The sequence below is a fragment of the Prionailurus bengalensis genome, chromosome C2 (genome assembly GCF_016509475.1).
Source record: "Prionailurus bengalensis isolate Pbe53 chromosome C2, Fcat_Pben_1.1_paternal_pri, whole genome shotgun sequence".
Lineage (NCBI taxonomy): Eukaryota > Metazoa > Chordata > Mammalia > Carnivora > Felidae > Prionailurus > Prionailurus bengalensis.
Genome location: NC_057350.1, coordinates 71,821,019 through 71,848,771, shown reverse-complemented (window position 1 = coordinate 71,848,771; position 27,753 = coordinate 71,821,019). Strand labels below are relative to the sequence as shown.

At 38.0% G+C, this 27,753-nt stretch overlaps 1 protein-coding gene across 11 annotated transcripts in view; it reads left to right on the top strand.

Moving 5' to 3' along the window:
• The first annotated feature begins 3,265 nt into the window (after window positions 1–3,265).
• Window positions 3,266–27,753, top strand: part of LRCH3 (leucine rich repeats and calponin homology domain containing 3) — a 152,819-nt gene continuing 128,331 nt past the window's right edge. For 8 of the 11 annotated variants that reach the window (XR_006299384.1, XM_043594421.1, XM_043594422.1 and 5 more), the window contains exon 1: window positions 3,279–3,575. Coding sequence is in view for 10 of the 11 variants with exons in the window: in XM_043594421.1 (XP_043450356.1) it covers window positions 3,314–3,575 (262 nt within the window). In the remaining variant the exon portion in view is untranslated. Of the gene's footprint in view, window positions 3,576–27,753 lie in introns of all 11 variants that reach the window. The other 3 variants (XM_043594423.1, XM_043594420.1, XM_043594417.1) reach the window with 2 other exon arrangements.

The following is a 27,753-nucleotide window of genomic DNA, read 5'->3' as shown; positions in this document are numbered from 1 at the left end:
GTCGGCCATTGTTAGGGAGTTAAAGATTTTCTTATAAATTATTGACTTCTGATGTCTCTTTTTCTCCCTCATTACGTTACTTCTATCAAATACAAAAAGCTTTTATTTTTTTATTAAAAAAAATTTTTTTAACATTTATTTTTGAGACAGCATGAACAGGGGAGGGTCAGAGAGAGAGACACAGAATCTGAAACAGGCTCCAGGCTCTGAGCTGTCAGCACAGAGCCCGACGCGGGGCTCGAACCCAAGGACTGTGAGATCATGACCTGAGCTGAAGTCGGACACTTAACCAACTGAGCCACGCAGGTGCCCCAAAAAGCTTGTTGAAACAAGGAAATGTGTGATACCGTCCTGGAGCTGAAATTCATTGTGTTGTATTTCAGAAGAGGTTTACTGATGTTTAAAGATGAATAGGAAACTATTTCCATAGTGTGTAGATACCTAATTTCTACTTCTATTTCCACTTTCCTTTAATGAGAAGAAAATCATATTGTCTGCTTATTAAAGGAATCCGGGAAGGAACATTTATTGAATATATTTAGCAAGCTAGTTTCTATGCTTTACATTGAAGAGCATAGGATTAGTCAAGATTTTAATCCCATTGCTTTGAGTTCGTAAAAATGGAGTCTTAAAGGAGTGACCATAACATATTTCTAGCGAGTAGATGAAGGGGGAAAGGACTTTATTTCTGCATGAGGTAGTGAGATACAGAGCTGAAAATGAGATTTGAGTGAAAATTTTGCCCCTGGTATTCCTTCAGTGAGTTAACTTTCAGTTGTAAAATAGGAAGAAGCAAGGAACTTCTCTATATCAATTCCTAACATTCAATAACCCTCACTACCAATTTTTTTCAGCTCCTGCTTCTAGACCACAGAGCAGTTATAGAATAAATTCTATGTCCTTATAGCCCTTTTGCTCATAGCTTTTTTGCACCTGTTTCTCATCATCTTTATTCATCGCTAGACACTTTGGTGAAATCCTCACAGTGATTCCATTTCCTTTATCTCATTCTCACAAGATGATCTTGTCACTTTTTTAATGGAGAGAGTAGGATGAGAATTCCTTCATATTCTACCTTTGCAGATGAGAGCTCAAATCCCCTTAGAAGTCTTAAAATTAATTCCTTGATCTACCTTTTCTTACAGTCTCTCTTTACCTAGGACTTGTTCTCATTTATATATATTTCTCCTCATATCCATAGGCTTTTCTTTTGGACTTCAAATACTTACAGATTTATCTACCCTGTTCTCAATAAATTTTTTTTCCTTTCCTCCCAGCTGTCTCTCTTGTATTAGTACATAGCCTCTGCTGTATTAGTATATAATCCATCTTCTGTCTCTGCTTCCACTCATCCTTACTTAGTTCCTATTAAGATACTCAGCTCTGGGTATAGAAGAAAATTACAGAGTTTAACATATTAAGGACCTTAAAATCTAGTTGAATAGACAAGGTAAGATCAATCTATAAGCTTGATCAGAAGTTCAGAGACCAGGATTAGCATGTTATGTTGCAATTATAATGTGAGATATGTGTGTAGGTAGATAGGAAGAATGAGGCTGTATTATGAAGAACTTGTTAGAAGAATTTAGTGTAAATGTGGAAGGTAATAGGTAAATTCAGGTGACATAATGGTGCATTTTATACAGATATCTGGTAACAGTGTTAATATGGAATATATGATTATGCTTTTAGTCACTGTAGTTGAAATATTTCCTTAAAAAATACAGAATGAGATCCTGCTCTCTTAAAATAGCTTAAAATCTTTCTTAAGAAGAGCAAAACAATTTTAGATCAGAATAACAAAAAAGCAGTTCATATATTGGATAAATGTTTTTTGAGCTGGTAAATCACTTGCCATTGCAATGACCCATGCTCATAACAGACCTTGATACTGATAATTGGTCATGGAACTTGCTGCTGAGGAACCTAGAAGGTAAGAATTCATAGAACAACTCTGAGCAGCTGTTACTAATCAGCTTTGTTACTGAGATTAAACATTTTCACAGTCTCTTCCATGTAGGAGTTGGGGGAAGTGCTAATCAAAGTTTCGTAAAAGAGTTGGGCTTTGATGAATAGGCTTTTCAACCTTATTTTCTTTTGCTGTCTCATGAACTTTTTGGCTTGTGGCCTTAAATACACATGTACCATTATAAATCATACCTGGGTGTGTTCGTGCTGATACTCCTCTCACCTTCCTACTATTGCCTATTTCATAGTCTTTAAGATTTTTCCAAAATTTCATTCATCCATGATGCAGATCCTTTTCTTTGAATTCTGATAGATTAACCCAGCTACCCCTACTCAGCCCTTTTTCTGTTGTCCTACTCTCTGATTGGTATGTTTGTCTGAATTCTATAATTAGATTGTAATCTAGGAAAAGAGCTCTAACAGTCTCTTCTATTTCCCACAAATACTAGTTGGTTCATTGTAGGGGAAATTTACATCAGTGTAGCAGCAATGGCTTAAATGTATAAAAGAATATGCTGGAGACTGGTTACAAAGTAGATGAGCCCTAATTGATTTAAAGTGAAGTGATAGTTTCCAGTTTTTCAATAATGATTTTGGGTTTTATCATTTCTTCCATTCTACCTCTAATTCTCACATTTAGATTATGGTCAGATCATTTTTTCCCCCTCACTTTTGGTTCTAGACAAAAAATTTAGACTTTAATGCTGTTCATCCTGATTTGTTCAACAATAAAATCTTGCCTAAAGGACAAATACTATTTAAAATGTGTTTTAGTTTTGTTCAGAGCTATTTTATAAAAGGGTGGCCCTAAACATTTATATACCCTTTCAATGAAGATTATGGAATTTGGGGGCCAGGTTGGCATTTATTTTCCTTTCCGAAAATAACAGTTAACAGCACGTCTCCATCTAGATCACTTGCTGTATAGAATGACAGAGTTGGGGAAACGTTTTACGTCGTATCCCAGGGTCCCCTCTTCTCACTGCCTAGGTTCCTGGTAGCAAGAATGGTAAACCTTAATTCAATGCTTAATCGAATCCTTCAGTATTGAGGGAGGAAGGCACGGAAGTTTTTGTGGGGAACACTGAAAGATATTTTTGTAGGGGCATTTTTTAAAATGGTACTGGGAGCCAGAGGAGGGGGTGCTCCAAGATTGTGAGTTCCTTTTTGATTTCCCTTCAAAACCTCGATGCAGGCGGAGGCAAGAGCCTGGATGTGCGGAGGGCCACTGCAGCCCTGCGCGTCAAGACAACCGTCCGGGGTCTGTTTGCCCCTTTCCCCGCCCACCCATCAGTTCTGGCAGCGCATGCGCTGAGCCGTGGGCCGGAGAGTTGTCGGCTGGGAAATGGCGGCCGCGGGCTTGGTCGCTGTGGCCACGGCTGCAGAGTACTCTGGCGCTGTAGCGTCGGGAGGTAACCTCTCCGGTGTTAACTGCGGCCCAAGCTCCGGAGCAGGTACTGGTCCTGGCCCGGGTTCGTGGAGCCGCTCCCTCGATCGAGCGCTAGAGGAGGCGGCTGTGACCGGGGTGCTGAGCCTGAGCGGCCGGAAACTGAGGGAGTTTCCCCGGGGAGCGGCCAACCATGACCTGACGGACACCACCCGGGCGGGTGAGTGGGGCACGGGGCATCCCTGCTGACCATGGGCGCGGGACGCGGCGGGAGGCCGCTCCATCCGGTGGGAGGACTCGGGGCTAGTTACAGCCACCGGTCCCATAGCGCCTGGTTGGGACCGGACTAACGGGGAGAAGCCGACTGCCCGACCCACCCAGCACCCCCACCCCCCACCCCCGCCCCGGCCTGCGGGCCAGACCCCGAGCCAGGGGCGAGGCGGCAGACTGCAGCATCTCTCGGGGAAGGAGACTGTAGCGATAGACACAGAGTGTTTTACTCTGCTAGAAAATTAACTTAATGCCGCTGAAGTAGACCCTTGCCCCGCCCCGGTTTCTGCAGGCCCTTTCGGATTTGGGATGCCAAAGTGACTTTGCTAAGATTTGGGATTGTAAACGCTCTCTTAATATGTTCAGAGCATGGGCCACTGCGTTGTTGGGGAAGCATTGATGTGAGCACTGACGTTTCTTCAAGAGTTGTTTTTAATGTGAGCCCTAAGGCTGTAACTTTTCTTTCTGTACCTTTATCTATTTGGCTTACTAGAGCCAACCTTCAGACTCCCATTACTTTTCTCACGCCCTCCTTGAAAAGTTGAGGGAAGAAAAGATACATAGATTGCCTACCCCATCTGTATTTAACGCTTTTCAAAAATGAACATTACTTCGCTTTATACATATTTTTGAACACAGGAAAGGTAATAAGCAATTGGATATTATTTGGTTTTCTCAGTTGTAGAGAACAATGTTTGGTGACCGAGGCGCTTAACATAATATGCTTTTCTTGTGTTTAAAATATAGCTTCCTTAGGGAGTAGATTAAAAACTGAGCCTATTCATATTTTACACAAAGGAGGAAAAAAATCCCCTACACAGGTTCGTGTAGTATGATGTAGTTAGGTATTTTATTTTGATATAGTGGTTTTTTTGGCAATGAAAGAATATGTAGTACTTTGTCTTATGTTTATTCCATTTTATTTTATTTTAAAATCTTCGATTTGAAAATCTATGTGCACTCATTAAAGATTGATGGGTATTACATATGATTCACTCATGTTAGAAAAATAAATAGAACTGTTAAACTACTTTAAGAAACTTCTTTCCAGAGAAACTTTCACTCTAGTGTAAAATGGAAGAAATTAAATGTCTAATTATTTAATCTCTTTTGGAAACAGTTGTACTGAAGATATTTTGTATTTTTAGTGAATGTTATTAAAATTAAACTTTCTTGCTAAGGTAAATATGAACAGCCACTTCCCTTTTGCTTATGTTCTGATAGACAACATCCAAAATTGTCGTTCATAACCCAGATTACCTGATTCTGTTCAGGAGATGGCCGTATGGCATATGATTGTTTCAGAGATGGGTAATGTGGCAGTTTTATATTGGTGTGAGTCGTTTCAGTATTACTCCATTAAACGCGAAGCTAAAGAACAAGTTGATTACAGGAGTTTATTTCATTCGTTATCTTACCTGCTTTTAAATAGTTCTAGGACCAACATGTTTTGCTTTTAAGAAATATTTTATTAACTGACAAAGAAAACCCAAAGGCATTTATGAAGAAAAAGAACCAATCCCAATAAATTTTTCCCTTACTGTGCTCTGAATTATTTTATTTTTTAAAGATTTTATTTATTTATTTTTTTTAATGTTTATTAATTTTGAGAGAGAAAGAGGGGAGGGACAGAGAGAGGAGAGGGACAGAGAGAATTCCAAGCAGGCTCTGTATTGTCAGTGCAGAGCCCAAAGCTGGGCTCGATCCCACAAACTGTGAGATCCTGACCGGAGCTGAAATCAAGAGTCAGACACTCAACCAACTGAGCCACTCAGGCACCCCTAAAGATTTTGTTTTTGGATAATCTCTACACCCAACGTGGGGCTCAAACTCACAACCTCGAGATCAAGAGTCACACACTCTTCTGCTCTTCTGACTGAGCCACCAAGGCACCTGAGTTATTTTAAACAGATAATTTAATGCTGATATGATAATTTATTGAGTATACACTGTTTGCTATTGTTAGGTGTTTTAAAATACATTGCCTTGTTAAATGCTCAAAACAACCAACCAATGGACTAAGCATTATTATCCCCACTTTACATGTGAAGAAGCACTCAGAATTTACAGATGAGGAATCACTCAGAGAAAGTCCTGTAATTAATATTGGTGGTAGAATTTCAGCCCAGGTCCATGGAACTCTTTTCTCTGTGCTATACGTCACAGCCTTCCTATGTACAGATAGATATTACTATTCCTGTGTTTGCAGATAGTGAAATCAAGATTTGGAGATACTAGGTAATTTGCTCAAAGACCTGTAGCTAAAGGCCAGGGAAGGTAGTGTTAGCCAGGATTTGAGCCTAGTTTGAGATAACTCCAAACCCATAGCGTACCTATAGCTTAATGGATTCAGACACAACCTATGTTAACTAAAATGTTTTGTTAAGACTCTTTAAAATTTAAAGCCAGGAAAATTATTTGAATACCATATGTGTGTGTGTGTGTGTGTGTGTGTGTGTGTGTGTGTGTGTCAAAGTTGCCATATAGCCTGTTCTCTCATAATGTATATGGACTGTATCTGGTAGAGCTGCTGTCCTTCAAGAGTTTATATTCTAAGAAACAGCATATATTTCCCATACTACGTATAATTTGACATGATTAGAATTAATTAGGAACATTTTCTTGAGGCTTTTCACTCTTACTTGTTTTAAAAGGTAGATTTTTAGGAAAAGGGAAATATTTATTAGGGAATAGGTAATTTGATCCAGTGGACAATGCAAATTTTAGAAGGAAATCACAGAAGACTTCTTGGGGCAGAAACGTTGGAAAGGATTTGTTTGGGTAGGCCTACCCAATTTTTGCCTACCCAAATCCTTTCAAATGAGAAGGAAAACCAGTTCCAGGCAGTGGTGGACAACATGCAAAAATTCCTAGAGTATATGGCACATCAGTTAATTTTGCCAGTCCATTATGCATTACCCTTTCATCTGATTTACAGTAATCCAATTTTCCTAGGAAATCACTCCTCTCAGTTTCATGGCTATCCCAGCCCAACACAAGGGTGTGCATGTGACTGACGCCAGACCTAGCCAGTCAATATCCTTCTGGTCACAGTGATTGCTCAGAGATGGGCACATTTTCCAGTGAGCACACATGACTGTTAATTCTGAATTTTTTATTGGAACTATTGAGAAAGAGGCATGATTTGGACCCTGGGGATTGCTGAGAGAATAGAATGTGAGCCTAGAGCTTACTAATAATTGGAAGGCAGAGCCAAAAGATGGAAAGAGTGAGACCAAGTTCTGATGACAATGTTTGAACCTTTGGTTCAATAGCCAGGCCTTAAGATAGTGCTGTCCTTGGACAGCAAGTTAATAAATTCCCCTTTCTGCTTGATTTGAGCAGAATTTTTTGTTACAAAATCAAGAGTCCTGACTAATACAGTGGGACTGCTTGTGATAATGTGGTCAGGCCAGTTTGGTCAGAATAAATGGTTGGATTAGAGAATATCTGAGCTATCTTTTGCATATGTGGACGCTAGATTGAGGATAGGTTAATTGAGTTTGAGACAGGGAGACTAATCAACATTCGTTCTCATTTGTTCAACAAACATTTGCTAAGGAATTTGATAAGTGCAGATATACAGAGAGGACCAGCATACTTTCTGTCCTCAAAGAATTCAAGGGATCTAATGGAGAAATAAATAAATGTGAAGATTATTTGACTTGTCTACTAATAGCAAAACTTTTATGTATAAGGCATTATACTAACTATAATATAGAGGAAACAAAAATAAGAGGCTTTACCCTGTAAGAATTTCAAAAAGCTAGTAATCCAGTTGGATGACTACAATAATAATCTGAATCTCTGAAGGAATGAAAAATAGATATCATATTGGAAAATGAAAATGTACAAATGCTGACTGAATATATATATATATGTATATATATATATACATATATATTTTTTTTTATTGAATATATTTTTTAAAAAAGGACAGAAGGCATCAAAGATGACTGAGTGGTTAAATCTGGAGGATTAGGAAGATAGTGATGCTATTGATAATAATAATAGGTAACATTTATTGAACTGTTAGCATATTTCAGGTATTGTTCTGAGCTGCATATATAAAACATGCACATACAACAACAATATGAGTTGTAAGTATATTTTAACCCCATTTTACACATGAAAAATCGAAACTTGAAATTGATTTGATCAAGGTTACACAGAGTAAGTGACATTGGGATTCAAATTCAGACACATCTGATCCTAAAACTTGTGGTTTTGATCAGTAAGCCATACTGACAAGTTTGCTATATATAATTTCGTTGATTTGCTTGATACTTTTAAAGGGGTTGTAGCACATGTAGTTAACCCTGTGCAATGAATAGAAATGTAAGTATGAGGGCGCCTAGGTGGCTCAGTTGGTTAAGCGTCCAACTTTTGATTTCTCCTTAGGTCATGATCTCATGATTCATGAGATCGAGCCCTGCATCTGTGCTGACAGTGTGGAGCCTGCTTGGGATTCTCTCTCTCTCTCTCTCTCTCTCTCTCTCTCTCTCTCTCTGCCCTTTCCCCATGCACACACATGTGCGCTCTCTCTCTCTCTCTCTCAAAATAATAAGTAAACATTTTTTAAAAAGTAAATCTGGAGCTTTTTTTTTTTTAATCCTAAGTAAACTCTGCACCCAACGTGGGACTCCAGCTCATAACCCCAAGGTCAAAAGTTGCATGTTCTCCTGACTGAGCCAGCCAGGCACCTCTGTAAAGTTCCTGGGACCCCATACATTTGAGAGAATCATAATGAAGAGTTTATGAGATTCTTGGTGAAAGAATATGGAGAGCCAAAAAGCTGGTTGCTGACAACCATGGGATACACTAGCATTTAAAAAGGCAAGAGGCAGGGGCACCTGGGTGGCGCAGTCGGTTAAGCGTCCGACTTCAGCCAGGTCACGATCTCGCGGTCCGTGAGTTCGAGCCCCGCGTCAGGCTCTGGGCTGATGGCTCAGAGCCTGGAGCCTGTTTCCGATTCTGTGTCTCCCTCTCTGCCCCTCCCCCGTTCATGCTCTGTCTCTCTCTGTCCCCAAAAAAATAAATAAACGTTGAAAAAAAAAATTAAAAAAAAAAAAAAAGGCAAGAGGCAGAATCAGCCTGAGAGAAAGTCCAGTTCCACAGCTAGGCCTTTACTAGAATTCACAAACTCCTAAAGCTGAAGGAACCATAATAACCATCTAAGTTATGTTACAAACAAGAAGCAGTCTCACAGATTAAATGATGTGTTTAAGGTTAAGTAGTGAGATGGTGCTGTTTCACAGAAGGCAAATAGGGGTCATAGTTGAAGCTGTGAGAAATCTCTTCTGAATAAAAGGCAGAAAACAAACTAAAGCTTTGGGGAAAAGACTATAGTAGAAGGCAGGAGGGAGAGACTAAAATTACACCCAAACAGAAAACAAATTTGAGATGTAGTAGGTGAGCTAAGATAATGCAGTGTTAAGCCACAAGAATTGAGACTTTGAATGAGAGGATCCTTAAAGAAGAATGAGGATTGCTAAAAGGCAATTTAATTTTTCAAGGAAGCAGTCTATAGTAGCAATCTGTAAAATTAGTTTCATTAGGTTTGGAAATATGCACTGCAGTTCCGGGTCTTAAGTAGAAATCATATAGCTCTTGGATTCATACATGTATTTTGTATCAACCACAGTATATGTACTGTGAATTTTTATAGAGTAGTGCTCTCCAATATGGTAGCTATTAGCTGTAGGTGGTTATTTAAAATAAGTTAAAATTTAAAAATTTGTTTCCTCAGTCACACCACATTTCAGGTACTCAGTAGCCCCATGTGTCATATTGGACACATCACACATTAGATCTACTCCCTGTCATATTGGTCAGCACAGACAGTAGAGCCTTTCTGTCATTGCAGAAGGTTATATTCGACAGTGATGCTGGGGCATACTGTTTTGACTAGAACTGAAATTTGTTTTCTGTTATTTATTTTCTAAAACATATCTCTCTTGGCAAGGTTTTTCTGTATCCAAGACAGTAAGCCACCATGGTGTCTAGAGCTGAAAACACTGTGCAATAATGGTGAGAAGGCAGAGGCAAAGGTAGGAGGTGGCAGCAAATGGGGTCCGATCATAATGACATGAACCTTGGGACCATCTCAGGGGTGGGTGGGGGAATATGTTAATTTTTTCTTTTAGAAATAAAATCTTGTTAACAAAGGATGACATTTTTAAGCATGTCATCTTTGTTAATAGAGGCATTAATATATATTTGACACATTTGCCATCCCCTGAAGCATTCAATGTGTTCAAATCAGGAAGAATATTCTACGAGCCTCAGAAATGAGGAAAGAGTAGAAAAGAATAAAACTAATTTTATTTGATTAATGAGACAGGTTCAGTTTAGTATACTTTAAAAATCATTTCTTCTGATATTAACAGTTACATATGTTCATTGTGGTAGGAAAAGTTTTAAAGAAGACATTAAAGATCATTCATGGTTCCACTTACCAGAGGTAAATTTAGTAGTAAACACTGGTTGAAACTCTTTCAAACATTTTCTTCACAAATGTACACATTCTTACTTTTTTTTTTCCCTCAAGTTTATTTATTTATTTTGAGAGAGAGACAGACAGAGTGAGCAAGGGAGGGGCAGAGAGAGAGGGAAAGAGAGAATCTGAAGCAGGCTCCACTCTGTCAGCATTGAAGTCCGGTGCAGAGCTTGAACTCACAAACCATGACCTGAGTGGAAACCAAGAATTGGACACTTAACTGCCTGACCCACCCAAGCACCCCTCTTACTCTTTAATGTTTAAAAATGAGATCATAAAAGACTGCTTTATCATCTAATTTTTTTTTCACTACATGAAATGCAATACCAGAAACTAGAGATCTGTAGCATAATTTTTTAGTTTTTTTTAATTTTTTCTTAATGTTTATTTATTTTTGACAGAGAGAGAGAGAGAGAGAGACAGAGCATGAGTAGGGGAGGGGCAGAGAGAGGGGGAAACACAGAATAGGAAGCAGGCTCCAGGCTCTGAGCTGTCAGCACAGAGCCCAACACGGGGCTCGAACTCACAGACCATGAAATCATGACCTGAGCCAAAGTCGGATGCTCAACCGAGCCACCCAGGTGCCCCTAATCTACCCTCTTGATGTGCATTTGGATTGTTTTCAACTTTCACTATTACATATGGTATTGCTGAGGATAACTTTGTATGTGTGTATTTGCAAACTTATCCAATTATTTCCTCAGGATAAATTCCTAGACATAGAATTGATTGGCTAAAAAGTATGCACTATTTAGGGGTTTTTATACACATTGTAAAATTGCCCTTCCAGAAGGATTGTTCAGTTTAGATTTGTATCATCAGTGCGTATGAGTTGTCTTTGCACCCAGTGATCTTCTCATTCATTTTGATCTGTGTCATTCTGATAGGTGACAGATTATATCTCTTCATTCTGTATTCAGTGCAGCTTGAGGAATGTAGTTTTTTCTACAAGAAGAAAAAGTATATAAATTCAGGGAAAAAAGATTTAGTTTTTCTGTTTCTACTTTGTGTCATAGAACCAGCTGATAACAAAGAATTGGAAGCTCTTTGTACTTGTATTTAACCCCTGTATATTTAATTTGAACTCTTTTATAATTGTAATAGTAATACATGTTTACTATAGAAAGTCTGGAAAAACAGTACACAAAGGAAAGAAGGAAATGGTTCTACTGTATGGACAAATCACTGTGAACATTTTTACATGTTCTTCCAGTTGTTTTTTTTAATGTATGTACATACACATTGAAAAACACATTGGGGCGCCTGGGTGGCGCAGTCGGTTAAGCGTCCGACTTCAGCCAGGTCACGATCTCGCGGTCCGTGAGTTCGAGCCCCGCGTCGGGCTCTGGGCTGATGGCTCAGAGCCTGGATCCTGTTTCCGATTCTGTGTCTCCCTCTCTCTCTGCCCCTCCCCCGTTCATGCTCTGTCTCTCTCTGTCTCAAAAATAAATAAACGTTAAAAAAAAAAATTAAAAGAAAAACACAGTATCAGCTTTTTGTAGTTTGCTTTTTCCATCTTATAGCATATTAGAAATATTGTGTTATGTCTGTTAACATTTTCTTGTAATAGAATTTAATAACTGCAGAGTATGTACTTAGGCAGATCCCTTGTATTGGGCATTTAGGCCATTTCAAATTTTTTATTATTATAAGTAACACTATGAATGTTTTTTAATATAATTCTTTGCTTACATCTCTTATTATTTCTTTTGGGTTAATTCCTAGAAGTGGAATTGTTCTAACAAATTGTATGCAATTTTAAAAACTTAAACAATTTACAAACAACATTTCAAAAGCAGTTCCTCATAGAAATAGTGTTACGTATTGAACGCAGCCTGGCCAGGTTTATAGACAAAACACAAAGGCCTCATATTTTTTCCTTAAACATGAAAGTTGGCTTAACTCACATTTCAACCTCTTTATATCTAACAGCTGCAGTCTCCCACATATAAAGAAGTCTTGGAATTTTCTTAAGAATTCCACTCTATATTTTCATGCTTGTTTTAATAATAAATCTGTGGCTTCAAATTACCAACCATTAGGAAAAACCAAACCAAATAAGTTTCTGTAATGTTTATTTATTCTGTTGTTTTTCTGTAATCCCCCCAACCTATGGCCAATACATATCCCAGTCAGAAGTATGGATATTAATATTGTATATGCTGCTACTGTATGTAACAAAGTTTCTGTGGAAATATGCATATTGAATGAATGGGATATTAAGAACACTTCTCAGGAAATAACGTTATATCCCTCTTATAACTTTATCTCCGTTTGAAATGAGAAAGCCAATAGCTCTAATATATTTTCACGACATGCTTCTTCCTTTCTCTTCTGCCTGAGGAACAGCACAATTCTTATATTGTACCAATTCAATAGGGAAGACTGAGGTAAAAGATTTCTGTTATCAACACATACACACACGCATAAACACCTGCACACATACTTTTTATGCAGAGGCAGAGACCATGGGGGAAATCATGGCTGTTGGGTATAAAGGCATCTGAAATAATTTGTTTCGGGGGGGAATCTAGTCTCAACTGTACTAGCATTTTTTTTTAATAGTAAGGGTCAGTTGTATGATGGTCCCTTTAGGCAGGGTGAGAAGACGAGTTATAGATCACCACAAAAATCAATGTTGGGACTTAGAAGAATGGCAGCAGTGTTGGGGCCAAGGATTTTGTAGGGCTCATTTCTTTTTACTGTAGTTGTATTTGGGGGCTGACTGGTTAATGTTATGAAATATGATAACATGAAATAGGACTTTTGAGTAGTAGTATACATATTCATTATTTTTTTTTTCAGTTTACTTATGAAATAGTTACTCCACTTAAACTTAGAAACAAATATGGTAATTCACACAAAGGAACATTATTTTGAGTTCCTGAAGTAGCCAGCAATATCCAATGCAGTGTTACTAATTTTAGAATCATAAACTAGTCCTAAAACCTAAAAATTTAAGGTATTTCCTTATTCACTTTGAACTTTCTTCCTTGTTCTTCTAAATATTTTGAGTTTTATTATTTGAAGTCTTAAACCAAGGATTTTAACCCCTGGTTAATAAACCCCATGGTTTATTAAACTGATTTCTTGCAAACACTAGGTAATAGACTTTTTTTCCATTAAAAACCGGTTTTAAAAGATGATCTGCACATCATAAAGTGAAAAGATAAGCCACAGAGTAAGAAAAGATTTCTAACAAATACACCAAGCAAATATTACCTAGAAAATGTATAGGATTTCTACAAACAAGAAGACAACCCAATAGAAAACAGAAAACTAAACTGGTACTTTTCTATAGAGGAATTTCAAATGACCAATAATGTGAAAAAGTGCTCAACCTTACTAGTAATCGAAGGAATGGAAAATAAAACCAAACTGAGGTACTACTCAAACTGATGATACCAAGTGCTGGAAAAAAGAGCACTGAGGACGTGCATACATCGCTGATGGGAATGTTAATTCGTGCATTGACTTTGAAAAATACTTAGGAAAATTAAAAATACACATGCTCTTTGACCCAGACATTCCAGACCCTGAGATGTATATCCCAAAGAAACTTGTGTATATGTACACCAGGATATATTGGCTTAAAAAACAACACCCATTTATTATCCTCCAGTTCTGTAGGTCAGAAGACTAGACTCAGCTGATTTATCTATTTAGGGTCTCACAATGCCAAAATCAATGTGTTGGTCAGGCTGAACTCTTATCTGGAGACTTGGTCCAGGATCATTCAGAATTCAGGTCCTCATAGTTATAAAACTGAGGTCTCTGTTTTCTTGCTGGTTGTTGCCTTCAGGTCACTCTGGGGTCTTGGAGGCTACCTGCATTCCTAATAGTGGCCCTCTCCACCTCTTCAAGCCAGCAATGGTGTGTCTAGTTGTCATGCTTAGAATCACTGACTTCTGCTACCAGCCAGAGGGCTCATGTGATGAGACTGAGTCCAGCCAAATTATCTCTTTTTAGTTTAATTCAGTCATTTGACTAGTAAGCTTAATTATATCTGCAAAATCTGTTCTGCTACATATGGAACATAGAGTATATTTCATATTTATAGTCCCAGGGATTTGGGTGGGAAATCTTGGGGAGGGAGACCATTTTAGGATCTGGCTTACCATAGACAGTTGTGTCTTACTCTTTATTGTATAACACCTAGTACAATACCAAATGCCCTTTGAGAATGTATTGAGTGGATGGTTGGATGAATGGATTAATAAGTGAGTGAAAAAGAAGGTGAAAACAGGAATAATTTAGAGTTTATTCACTTTCTTAGCTTTGAAAATGACAGGTGACTTCTGTGTTACTGGGTTTAATGGACACCCTTGGGTCTTCAAGGGTATAGTAGAATTCAGTCATCAGAACATTCACAGGGTGCCTGGGCGACACAGTTGGTTGTGTCCCACTCTTGATTTTGGTTCAGGTCATGATATCACGGTTTTAAGATTGAGTCCCAAGTCGGGCTCCACACTGTATGTGGAGCCTCCTTGAGATTCTCTCTCCACCCCCCCCCCCACTGCCCCTCCCTGGCTTACGCACATGTGTTCTCTCTCTCAAAACAAAAACAAACAAAAAATTCTCAAGGATAATACCAGTGAATATGCTTCCCTTTGATGTCAAAAAGTCAGGTGTTCAGACTGTCTTTAATTGGTGTCATAGAGGATAAGAGAGTTGTTACATGTGCTAAAATTCAGTCCCTTGAAATATAACCCAGTTGTAGCAGTGAGAATTTCTAGGTCTGTGCAGAATATCAAAGTAGGATCTTGATTTGCTAATAAAAGAAATTTTAAACTCCTTACAGTGAAGTAGGCTTTCCCTATATATTCAATAATTATAACTTTGATAATTATGCAAGTCTCAGTTGTCTAAGGGGAATCTTAGCCTCGTAAGTATGTGATGCTTTTTATGACTTAGTAACATTGTGATTTCTGGCCATTTATTATCAGGTGACAAACTGTAGCCTATTCTCAACCTTGAGTGTGGGTAAAATCATCTGTGGCACTTTAAGGAATGTACATTTCTGTGTCCAGACTCTAGAAAGAGTTTGATTCAGGAGATCTGGGGTGGGAGTTCTTTAAGCTGCATTTTTAACAAGCACCCTGATTGTTCTAGATGCAGGTGGCCTAAGAGCTACCACTTGAGAAATTCTTCCTTAGACTTTGCTACTTCAAAATTCATTTAGGACCCTTACTTTACTGCATTTTATGAGGGTATCGTGAAGTTCCAAAATGTATTTTTAAGTTAATCTTTAATTTAAATGTTTATTTTTAAATTTATTTTGAGAGAGAGAGAGCGAACACAAGATGGGGAGGGACAGAAAGAGAGAGAGAGAATCTCAAGAAGATCTCACGACTGTGAGACCTTAACCTGAGCCACAATCAAGAGTCAGACGCTTAACCAACTGAGCCACCCAGGTGCCCCTAATCTTCAGTTTGCAGTTGGTTAGTGTATATTTTGTGTAGTTGTGTTCATTAGTTAGCTTCTGTTTATTTTTTTAAAAGAGCTCTTGAAAGCTTGGCATTTTCTGTTTCTCATCACTTAATATCTTTGTATGAAACCTGAATAATTTATTCATTAGTATGAAATGTTGGTATTAAGTGACTTAGATCTTAGGTTTTAACATTTCTAGTATGAGTTAAACTTTAATATAATGTACTGATGAAATTTAATTGAGCTATCCTTGACTAGAAACACTGATGTTTTAAATGTTGGTGTTTTCCTAGTTTTAGAAATCCTGATATTAAACAATGCAATCATACCACACAAATTTCTTTCTTTCTTTCTTTCTTTCTTTCTTTCTTTCTTTCTTTCCTTCCTTCCTTCCTTCCTTCCTTCCTTCCTTCCTTCCTTCCTTTCTTTCTTTCTTTCTTTCTTTCTTTCTTTCTTTCTTTCTTTCTTTCTTTCTTTCTTTCTTTCTTTCCCCCATTAAGTAAATAGATATTTTTGAGAATTTAGAAGTTTTAGGCACCAGGAATGTTACAATAAGCAAGACAGTCAACTTCATGGCGCTCATGTTCAATGAAGACCCCAAATCACACAGGACACAGAAAAAGGTTCCCTAATCCTAATTGAGAATGATCAGAAGAGGTCCCCCTAAAGTCCTGAAATTTCCATTGAGTCTTTTTTTTTTAATTTCTTTTGTAAATTTTTATTTATTTATTTATTTATTTATAAATTTACATACAAGTTAGTTAGCATATACTGCAATAATGATTTCAGGAGTAGATGCCAGTGATTTATCCCCTATGTATAACACCCAGTGCTCATCCCCACAGGTGTCTTCCTTAATGCCTCTTACCCATTTAGCCCACCCCCACCCACAATCCCTCCAGCAACCCTCAGTTTCTTCTCTGTATTTAAGAGTCTCTTATGTTTTGTCCCCCTCCTTGTTTTTATGTTATTTTTACTTCCCTTCCCTTGTGTTCATCTGTTTTGTATCTTAAATTCCACATATGGGTGAAGTCATATGATATTTGTCTTTCTCTGACTAATTTTGCTTAGCATAATACCCTTTAGTTCCATCCATAAATTTTCTTTAGATGATGTGTGGAAGAAACTGATTGAGAATGCAGTAGCAACTGTAGGGAGAAACATTTTGATCACTGATATGCTTTAGAACTACCCAAGTGAGTTACATCGAGGGCAGTCAAAATAGATCACCCCACCATAGTCACTGCATAGAACGTGGTTAAGTTTGACATAAGACATGTTGGGTGTTATGAAAACAAATATTGTACTGAATTTAGTCTCTTAGGAAAAAAATTAATAAATTATTTTGTTAAAAAAAAAGTCATTTAGGAAAATAGGAATTTTTCACATCCTAAAGATGTTTTTGTTAGGTAAGCCAAAGTTTTTATTCAATTAAAGAAAACCAGTTTTTAATTGAAATGTTAGCTGACATATGTTGTGTTAGTTTCAGGTGTACACCATAGTGATCAACAATTCTATATATTATTCACTGCTCACAATGATAAGCGTAGTCACCATCTATCACCATGTAAAATTATTACAGTACTATTGACCATATTCCTCCTGCTATCATTTTCATCCCTGTGACTTATTTATCTATCTATTTATTAAATGCTTATTTATTATTTTTAAAATTTTTTTAAATGTTTATTTTTGACAGAGAGAGAGAGAGAGAGAGACAGAGACAGAGCATGAGTGGGGGAGGGGCAGAGAAAGAGAGAGGGAGACACAGAATCCAAAGCAGGCTCCAAGCTCTGGCTGTTAGCACAGAGCCCCACGCGGGGCTTGAACTCATAGACTGAGAGATCATGACCTGAGTCGAAGTCGGACGCTCAACCAACTGAGCCATCCAGGTGCCCCAAATGTTTATTTATTTTTGAGAGAGAAAGAGAGAGAGCGTTGAGAGGAGAGGGGCAGAGAGAGAGGGAGACACAGAATCTGAAGCAGGCTCCAGGCTCTGAGCTGTCAGCACAGAGCCCGACATGGGGCCTGAACTTGTGAACTGCAAGATCATGAGCTGAGCTGAAGTCAGACGCTTAACCAACTGAGCCACCCAGGTGCTCCCCACAATGACTTATTTATTTTATAACTGGAAGTTTGTACCTCTTAATTTCCTTCACTTGTCTTGCCCAACCCATTCCCCTCCCCTCTGGTTTTGTTTGTTCATTTTGTTTTTTAGATTTCACATATAAGTAAAATCATATGGTATTTGTCTTTCTTTGAGTGACCTATTATACTTAGCACAATATTCTCTAGGTCCATTCATATTGTAGCAAATTGTAAGATCTCATTCTTTTTTATAGCTGAGTAATTTATATATATAATGTGTGTGTGTGTGTGTGTGTGTGTGTGTATGTGTGTGTGTGTATACATACATATCTTACCTTCTCTGTCCATTAATTTATTGAAGGACACTTAGGTTGCTCCCATATCTTGACTATTGTAAATAATGCTGCAGTGAACATAGGGTTGCATATGTCTTTTTGAATTAGTGTTTTCATATTCTTTGAGTAAATACCCAGTAGCAGAATTACTGGGTTGTCTGGTATTTCTATTTTTATTTTTTGAGGGACCTCCATACTGTTCCCCATAGTGGTGTACCAATATACATTCCTACCAAGAGCGCATGAGGGGTACCCTTTTATCCATATCCTTGCCAACACTTATTTCTTGTTTTTGTTTGTTTGTTTTGTTTTTGATACTAGCTGTTCTAGCTGGTATAAGGTGATGATCGTATTGTGGTTTTGATTTGCATTTCTCTAATGATTAGTGATGTTAAGTATCTTCTCATGTGTCTGTTGGCCATCTGTATGTCTTCTTTGGAAAAAAAATATTTATTCAGGTCCTCTGCCCATTTTTAATCAGATTATTTGGTTTTGTTTAGGTTTTTTTGGTGTTGAATTATATAAGCTCTTTAAATATTTTTTATATTAACTCCTTATCAGATGTATCATTTGTGAATACCTTCCATTCAGTACGTTGCCTTTTTGTTTTGTTGATGGTTTCTTTTGCTGTACAAAAGCTTTTTATTTTGGTATAGTCCCAGTAATTTATTTTTGCTTTTATTTCCCTTGTCTGAAGAGACATCCATAAATATGTTGCTAAGACTAAATGTCCAAGAGAATACTGTGTGTTTTCTTTTAGGAGTTTTATAGTTTCAGGTCTTAAACATTTAGATCTTTCATCCCTTTTGAGTTTTGGTATCAGGATAATGCTGGCCTTGTAGAATGAATTTGGAAGTTTTCCTTCCTCCTCTTTTTTTTTGGAATAGTTTGAGAAGAATAGGTATTAACTCTTTTTTAAATGTTACAGTACAATTGTACTGTACAATTCACAGTACAGTTCATCTGTGAAATCATCGAGTCCTGGACTTTTGTTTGTTGGGAGTGTTTTGGTTACCAATTCATTTTTGGTATTAGTCATCTGTGTGTTCAAATTTTCTATTTCTTCCTGGTTCAGTTTTGGAAGATTGTATGTTTCTAGGAATTTATCCATTTCTTCTATGTTGTCCAATTTGTGGTGTGTAAAAAAAGTTTTTTAGAGAGAGAAAGAGTGTGTGAGCAGGGGAGGGGGAAGGAAGAGAGAGAGGGAGAGAGAGAGAAAGAGAGAGAGAGAAAAAAAAAAAAAAAAAACCACAACCCCGGGATCATGACCTGAGGCGAAATCAAGAGTGGGACACTTAACTGACTGAGCGACCCAAGTGCCCCATAATTTTTTTTTTTTAAAGTAAGCTCTACGCCCAATGTGGGGCTTGAACTCATGACCCCAAGATCAAGAGTTGCATGCTCTACTGACAGAGCCAGGCAGGAGCCCCTGGCATGTAATTTTTCATAGTATTGGCTATTTCCCCTCTTTCATTTCTGAATTTCTTATTTGAGTCCTCCCTCTCTCTCTCGCTCTTTTTTTTTTTTTTTTTTCTGATGAGTCTGGCTAAAGGTTTATCAATTTTGTTTATTGTTTCAAAGAACAACCCCTCTTGGTTTCATTGATCTTTTTTATTCCTTTTTTAGTCTCTATTTCATTTATTTTCATTCCAATCTTTATTATTTCCCTCCTTCTACTAACTTTGGGCTTTGTTTGTTCTTTTTCTTAGCTCCTTTAGATGTAAGGTTAGATTGAGATCTCCCTTGTTTTTTGAGGTAGTTCTCTATTCCTATAACTTCCCTCCTAGAACTGCTTTTGCTGTGTCGTGAAGATTTTGGAAAAATTGTGTTTCCATTTTCATTTGTCTCCATGGTTTTTTTGTTTTGTTTTCTCTTTGATGTTTTTTTTTTGAAAATTAATTTTTTTTTTTTTTTAAATTTTTTTTTTTCAACGTTTATTTATTTTTGGGACAGAGAGAGACAGAGCATGAACGGGGGAGGGGCAGAGAGAGAAGGAGACACAGAATCGGAAACAGGCTCCAGGCTCTGAGCCATCAGCCCAGAGCCTGACGCGGGGCTCGAACTCACGGACTGCGAGATCGTGACCTGGCTGAAGTCGGACGCTCAACCGACTGCGCCACCCAGGCGCCCGAAAATTAATTTTTTCAAAAGTATAAAAACACTTCATTTTGCAAAATTGGACACTTTAGTATAAAATAAACACTTGAAAGATTTATTTGTTTTAAAGCTAGTGTCACTGAAGGGCGCCTGGGTGGCTCAGTTGGTTAAGCATCTGACTTCGGCTCAGGTCATGATCTCACAGTTCATGGGTTCGAGCCCCGCGTTGGACTCTGTGCTGACAGCTCGGAACCTGGACCCTGCTTCAGATTCTGTGTATGTGTGTGTGTCTCTCTGGCCTTCCTTCACTAGTGCATGTGTTCTCTCTCACTCTCGCTCAAAAATAAATAAGCATTAAGAAAAAAAAAAAGAGAGAGACACTCAACCAACCAAGCCACCCAGCTGCCCCAAAACATAAAAAATAAAAAAATAAGGGGCGCCTGGGTGGCTTAGATGGTTAGGCGTCCGACTTCAGCTCAGGTCATGATCTCATGGTTCATGGGTTCGAGTCCCATGTCGGGCTCTGTGCTGACAGTTTGGAGCCTGGAGCCTGCTTCGGATCTGTGTCTGCCCCTTTCTCTCATGCTCTGTCACTGTCTCTTAAAAAATGAATAAACGTTTAAAAAATTTTTTTTAATTAAAAAAAATATTGTGTCACTGAAAAACCTTGTTGTCAAAGTTATGAATACATGACTAATATACATGAAAAATAAAGTATTGAAAGTGAGCATGTATTCACTGAGCATGCCCAGGGTTCTTGGTTATAAGCAACAGAAATCAACTGTGGTTATGAGTAGCCTACCAAATCCCTGGAAGGGTTGGAGAAGCAGGCTGGAAGGATAAGTAACTAGGAGTATACCCTAAATCATATGACAGGGCAGGTCCTTTGAAGAAACCACCAGCACTGCCACTGGGATGGACCCCTCAGCTTGTACCGTGAACACGCCATGACAGTGGATACTACACACCAGCACTGGAACTTTTGCTGCCAGTGCCTCTGGAAACAGGGATGTAACCGCTCTGCTTTAAATTCACGGTTAGGGAAGGATGTGTCTGTTTGGAGGAACCTAGATTATGTGCCCATACTTCCAGCCCTAAGAGAGGCTGAGAAAACAAATGTACTATGTAGCAGTTTTTAGCTTCTGTTGAGGAAAGAAGTCTGTTTCATAAAGTATTGGATTGCCCAAACATAATAATAGTGTTTAGAATCAGGGCAGCCTTAAAAAATTGCATGTGTCTCCTATAAGTTGTATTTAATACTAAAATCAAGTAACCAAGTAAGCCTTTAGTAGAGTATATAATTACAATAATAAACATTAAGCAAACATTAAATAATAAGCATTAGTTTACTGACTGTAATTAGTATAACTTTTCTACAGCCAAACTTTTTATTTCTTAGTCAAGTTAGGAGAGGAGGAAAAGATTTATTGACTAGGTTTTTTTCTAGGAGTACCTTCAGGTTTTTTTTTTTTTTTCTTCTTCTGAGAATATCCTCAGTATCTTTTTAGTCTGCATTAATTTGGAGAGACTAAAGATGAACAGTGTTGCCTAGCTCCTGCCCTTTCAGATGTCTGCAGTGTCCATAATCCTAATATCTAGGGACAGTATTCTATTGTCATTTTAGCCAGCAGTCCCTATAGTAAAAATTTTTTGACAACAAATGGTTACTTATTTATATGTGTATGTACTAAAACTATATGCTATAAAATATACATAAAATACAAAATTTTAAAGGAGAAATTAAATATAAATGGAAAGGAAAGTTCTAATGTTTCTCTTTCACACTACAATGGATCATTTTGTGTATCCTCTGGATAATAGGTTCACTCTCCTCCTTTGGAGACTACTGATACAAACAGTAGTTAGCTTCTTACTGATCTTTTGGTAGGAGAAAGGAGATTTAAATATTAAGTATCTGAAAATATTGTAGGCTCTACTTTGAGGCAGATGGGAAAGGGGAGACAGTCTGAGATAAGAAGTTCAAGGATATAGAGCTATAACCTGCTCAAAAGGAAAGTATGTAAGACGAAGATTGAAGAAATTTCTTGAAGTAATGTCGTAGATGAAGAGGGACTCCTTGCATAGCATGTGACAAACTAGTGTGTATAGGAAGTGGGGGATGGGATAGTAATAGCTGATCTGCTCCCATGGATTTGAGGGGCTGGGGTGCGGTAGGTGCAATGTTATTTTGGGAATAAGACGATTTGCATGTTTTAGCCTTGCTTCTTTACTGTTAGTTGTTTGCCTTAAGTCAGTCTTTCTTATCTTTCCTCATTTAGAAAAAAAAGAGTTGGTTTTTTTTTTTTTTTTGACTGGATTGGAGTTAAGGTTTAGGAGGCCTTGGGGTTTTGAGGAATCTCCTCAGAGGTTGAGCTTTGGCATGGGTGTGAGTTTGGCTGTGCCCCCTTCCCCGGATTGGCTTCAGCTAGAGTCAACTTTGCATCTATGGTATATTCATTCAACAAATAATTTTAACTTTGACCTGGTGCCTGAGCTCCAGACTTACATATTTAGTTGCCTACTTGATATTTCCATTAGATGTTTTAAGAGGCATCTCAAGTTTACCTTGAATAGAAAGGACTTGTGATGTGTGGACCCTTCTTTCTCTGTCACCAGAGAGAGAGAGAGAGACAGACAGAGAGACAGAGAGACAGAGAGAGAGAGAGAGAGAGAGAGAGAGAGAGAGAGAAGAAACTAACATCAATGCCCTGTTGTTCTTGTAAATGACACTACTATCCATTTCTTGAACTGGGAACTCCTCTCAATGTTACCACCATCTATGCTCAGGCCCAAGCCTGAGTCACCCTTTATTCTGTTTCTCCCACCCTCCTCAATCTGTTAGCATCACTGTTGCCATGAACTACTGCAGACATCTGCTAACTAGTCTTCCAGTTTCTACTCTCACCCCTTGAAAGCATTCTCCATGTAACAGCCAAAAATGATCTTTTAAAAACGTCAATCGAGGGGTGCCTGGATGGCTCAGTCGTTAAGCATGTAACTCTTGGCTTTGGCTCAGGTTATGATCTCACCATCATGAGATAGAGCCCCATGCCAGGCTCCACACTGGGCATGGAGCCTGCTTAGGATTCTCTCTCCCTCTACCTCTCCCCTGGTCGTGCAAGCACATGCTCTCTCATGCTCTCTCTTTCTCAAAAGGAAAAAAAAAAAAAAAAAAAAACAACCATGAAATGTCAATCAGATCATGTCGCTTCCCTGTAAAATCAAACAAAATTCTATAGTAGTTATCAGCTGCCATTTGTATAAAATTCAGATGCCTTACCAGGGACTAAAAAAGCCTTAACTTGATTCATTTCTGTGCCTAGCTCTTTAAATCTTAGTCCACTTACACTTCTTTCTCATCAAACATATCAAACTTGTTTTCCTTCTTTTGTACTTGTTATCTTGTCTTCATGGAATGCCCTTCCTCTAAATCTTTGTGTGATTGGATGCCTCTCATCTTTTAGATTTTAGCTCAAATATGGATGAGTACATATAAAGTACTTAGAGTAATTCTTAGCTTATAGCAAATGATCAATAAATACTATTAGCTCTTTACCCCCCAAAATTTACCTCTTTGGAAAGGTTAATGACAAATCCTGTTCAAGTGTCCTGAATCACTTGCCCTCTAGTGCTATTCTTTATTTTCTTCATAGCATGTCCCTATTTGTTGATTGCTTACTCTATTATAATATAAGCTTCATTAGAATAACAATTTTGTCTGTAGCCCCTGCATTTACAGTAGTGTGTGCCACACAGTATACCTTCAGCAGACTTTTGAATAAATGAATGAATGACCCCTTAGTTGATGTATCATAAACCTGTCTAGGTCTGCTGTCATTGAATTTGTTCAGAATTTCTTTTGTCTGAAAAATCATTATTTTGGCTTCATTTTTTTTCACAAGGTACAGAATTGTTGCTTGGCAGGTTTCCCACCCTTGTCCATTTTTGTACCTTAAAAATGTCAGTATGTTGTCTTCTGACTTCCATAATTTCTGTTGAAAAATCAACTTTCAGTTTATTTTGTTAATGATATATTTAAGATAACATTTATTTTTTCTCTGGCTGCTTTTAAGATTTTTTTTCTTTGTCTTTGATTTTCTGCAGTTTGATTATGATGTGACTTTCTTTGTATTCATCCTACTTGAGGTTTGCTGAGCCTCTTGCATCTGTGGATTGAAAAATTCTTGGTCATGTTTGGTTTCAGTAACACAACCTTTTCTGTTTTTTTGGTTGATAACTACTATTCAGTGTCATGATTATTCTTTTAAATTGTTATGTCCTGCTTTTCCTAGGATACTATTCCATAGCATCTTCTTTTGAAAATTTCAGGAAGCTCCATGGTCCTCCATGGAAAATTTCAGGAAGTTTTGCTATTCAGGGGCGCTTGGGTGGCTCAGTCGGTTGAGCGTCCAACTTCCGCTCAGGTCATGATCTCAGAGTTTGTGAGTTCGAGCCCCATGTCGGACTCTGTGCTGACAGCTCAGAGTCTGGAGCCCGCTTTGAATTCTGTGCCTCCCTCTCTCTCTGCCCTTCCCCTGCTCACATGCTTTCAAGAATAAATAAACAGTAAAAAAAATAATAATAATAAAATAAAATTTTGCTATTCATAGTATGGTCTAGGGACCAACAACATAGCATCACCTAGGATCTGATGAGAAATGCAGAATTTCAAACCCTATTGCAGAATTAGAATCTGCATTTTAAGAAGATCCTCAAGTGATTCTGAGAGCAGTACAGTTTGAGAAGCACTGCTCTAAAGTTAATTGGGTAATTGAGGTTGCTGTCTTTTCCCAAAGGATTTCTAAGTAAATAGTTGACCCCAGTTATTTTAACCCCATGCCACATGGGCTGACCAAATGAGCCCTTTAACACCAGTCTTTTAAAAAAAAGAGAGAGAGAGAGAGGACTCTTTTGGTGAGTACAGTAGGCAAAGAAGAAAGTTATGACACCAGTTACCTTTTCTAGGATACGATATGCTCATCATCTGGTCATATTATGGATATGTGTATAGTTAGAGTTAATTGTGATATCAACAAATCCTTTTGAACTGTGCCTTGGCTTAGCTGGGCCCCTGCCAAAGTTATGCTGAAAAGGTAAAAAAGCCTTTGTATGTCATCTTAATAGGTGGAGAAACCCCAGCCTGTGTCCAAAGCTCAATCTTCTTGTGTTATTTTGTCTTTCTTGTGTTATTCTTTTATGAGAATTGAGGCTTTTTGCCAAAATTGTTATACCATAAACAGACCTTTAATACCCCTTGGTATATTTATTTCTAATATTTGCTTTTTAGAAGCCTAATCATTACTGGTTCAATTGCTTACCTTCCTTTTGAAGTCATTGTTTAATAACAGTAGGAACTGGGGCGTCTGGGTGGTTCAGTCATTTGAGCAATGACGCTGGATTTCGGCTCAGGTCATGATCCCAGGGTCATGGGATTGAGCCCCATGTTGGGCTCTGTTTAGTGTAGAGCCTACTTAAGATTCTCTCTCTTTATTCCCCTCTGCCTCTCTTCACCACTCATGCATGCTGGCTCGCTCGCTTTCTCTCTCTCAAATAAATAAATAAATAAATAACAATAGGAACTAGACATTCTCGAAATCAACAGATCAACAATGACCAGCACAGGTTTATTAATTTTGCTGTCTTATCATAGTATATGCAGTTTGTAAATACTTCTTTCCTTTTATCACAAAAGAAGGAAAATTTGTTATAATAGGTACTGATTTCTTCACAGTACCCTCCATGTTCTCTTTCTTTTTCAGGATCCTTCTGGACTTAAGGATCTCTTAGAGATTTAAGATGTTTGTAAGTGGCTAACTATACTTGTTGTATCCCATGTTCGTGTCACTGCCTGCACCCTTCGTGTGTGGGAGCCCTCCTCTTGGACAAGCCTCTTTCCCCATGCCAGCACTGCTGTTGAGAACTTAAACATTCCATTTCAGGAATAGAAAGATATTCTAGATCTATACTGTTCCCCTGTCCCCTAGTTAAAGCATTTGTTATACTTAAGGAGCCATGGTTCCTTCTAGTGAGCAGTAGGATACAGGATTATAGTCCGTCTCCTGGAGCCTTGTTTTATATCATTTCACATGACAACTGATTCCAGACAGGATGGCATCAGGGACAGCTTGGTTAGTTTATGTGAAGGAGCAGGAGCCTTTCAAAGTCATGAATGTGGACAATTTTAACCCTCATCTGATGAAATTCTCTTTTTACTCTAATATTAAAGCTTTTCATTTGATTCTCACTTATGTTTTAATCTGAGTTAATAGCATTTCCTCTCTTTCATACCCATTATAGTCAAATTTCATGTACTGTGTAATTATTTATTAGTATACCAAACTATATTTTGAGTTAAAATACTATCATACATTTTAGTAATATCGACATTTAAATGCCAACTTGTGGCTTCTCATTTTCAGTAAATCTCATTTATGTGATGCTGTTGAAACTATATTTTTGAAGGTTCCTGAATTTAATTTCCTTTGTTTCTTCAACATGTATGTGTATCCAGCAGTTTAATCAAGACCAATTTCATCAAAGATTTATTTTCTTTCTCTAAGCAAAGAAATATTTATAGTCCATATGCATAATGACTTTCTAGCAAAATGTATTTAAACTAGCATACTAAGTAATTTAACAACTCTTAAATCCAATGTAAAATATTATTATCCAGAATAAATAGTATTGAAATATTTCATATAATCTGTGCCTCATTGAGCACTTGTGGTTTTAGCAGAATACAGCATATTCTTTGCTGTCTTAGATTACATTGTCTTATCCAAAAGGCAGATTTTTACTTTGCCAGGTTCTTGGTATGACTCATAACTGTCCATCTTTCTCTAACTTGTTGTGTTGCTATTCTCATTAGAGTCTGTATCCAAAGTTTGAATTGGTTTTATTCTCATATGTTTCCAGAGTAAGAAATCTTATTGCCATATACAACTGTTGTCACAGTTGTAACTTTTAAAAAAAAATTTTTTTTCAACGTTTTTTATTTATTTTTGGGACAGAGAGAGACAGAGCATGAACGGGGGAGGGGCAGAGAGAGAGGGAGACACAGAATCGGAAACAGGCTCCAGGCTCCGAGCCATCAGTCCAGAGCCTGACGCGGGGCTCGAACTCACGGACCGCGAGATCGTGACCTGGCTGATGTCGGATGCTTAACCGACTGTGCCACCCAGGCGCCCCAGTAACTTTTTAAAATTATTTATTTTTGTTTTTACATTTATTTATTTTTGAGAGACAGAGCACAAGTGGGGGAGGGGCAGAGAGAGAAGGAAACACAATCCGAAGCAAGCTCCAGGCTCCAAGCTGTAAGCACAGAGCCGGATGCGGGGCTTGAACCCACAAACCGCGAGATCATGACCTGAGCCAAAGTCAGACGCCCAACGACTGAGCTACCCAGGCGCCCCCACAGTTGTAACTTCATAGAGATACGTTGTTAAGTTTCTTAGTGTATTTTCCAAATGTGGGTGAACACAGAAACAAAGATAATTACAGAATACCAATCATTTAGCTTCTCAGAAAAGAAAAAGAAAAACCCTATTGCTCTTGGTTGCAAACATTCAAATTATTGTCTTGGACTAAAAATCCTAGGCCTGCTCTGCCAATACACAATTCTGTTTGGCACACTCATAGCTTACCAAAGAGTACTGGTACTCAAAGTATGGTTCCTAGAC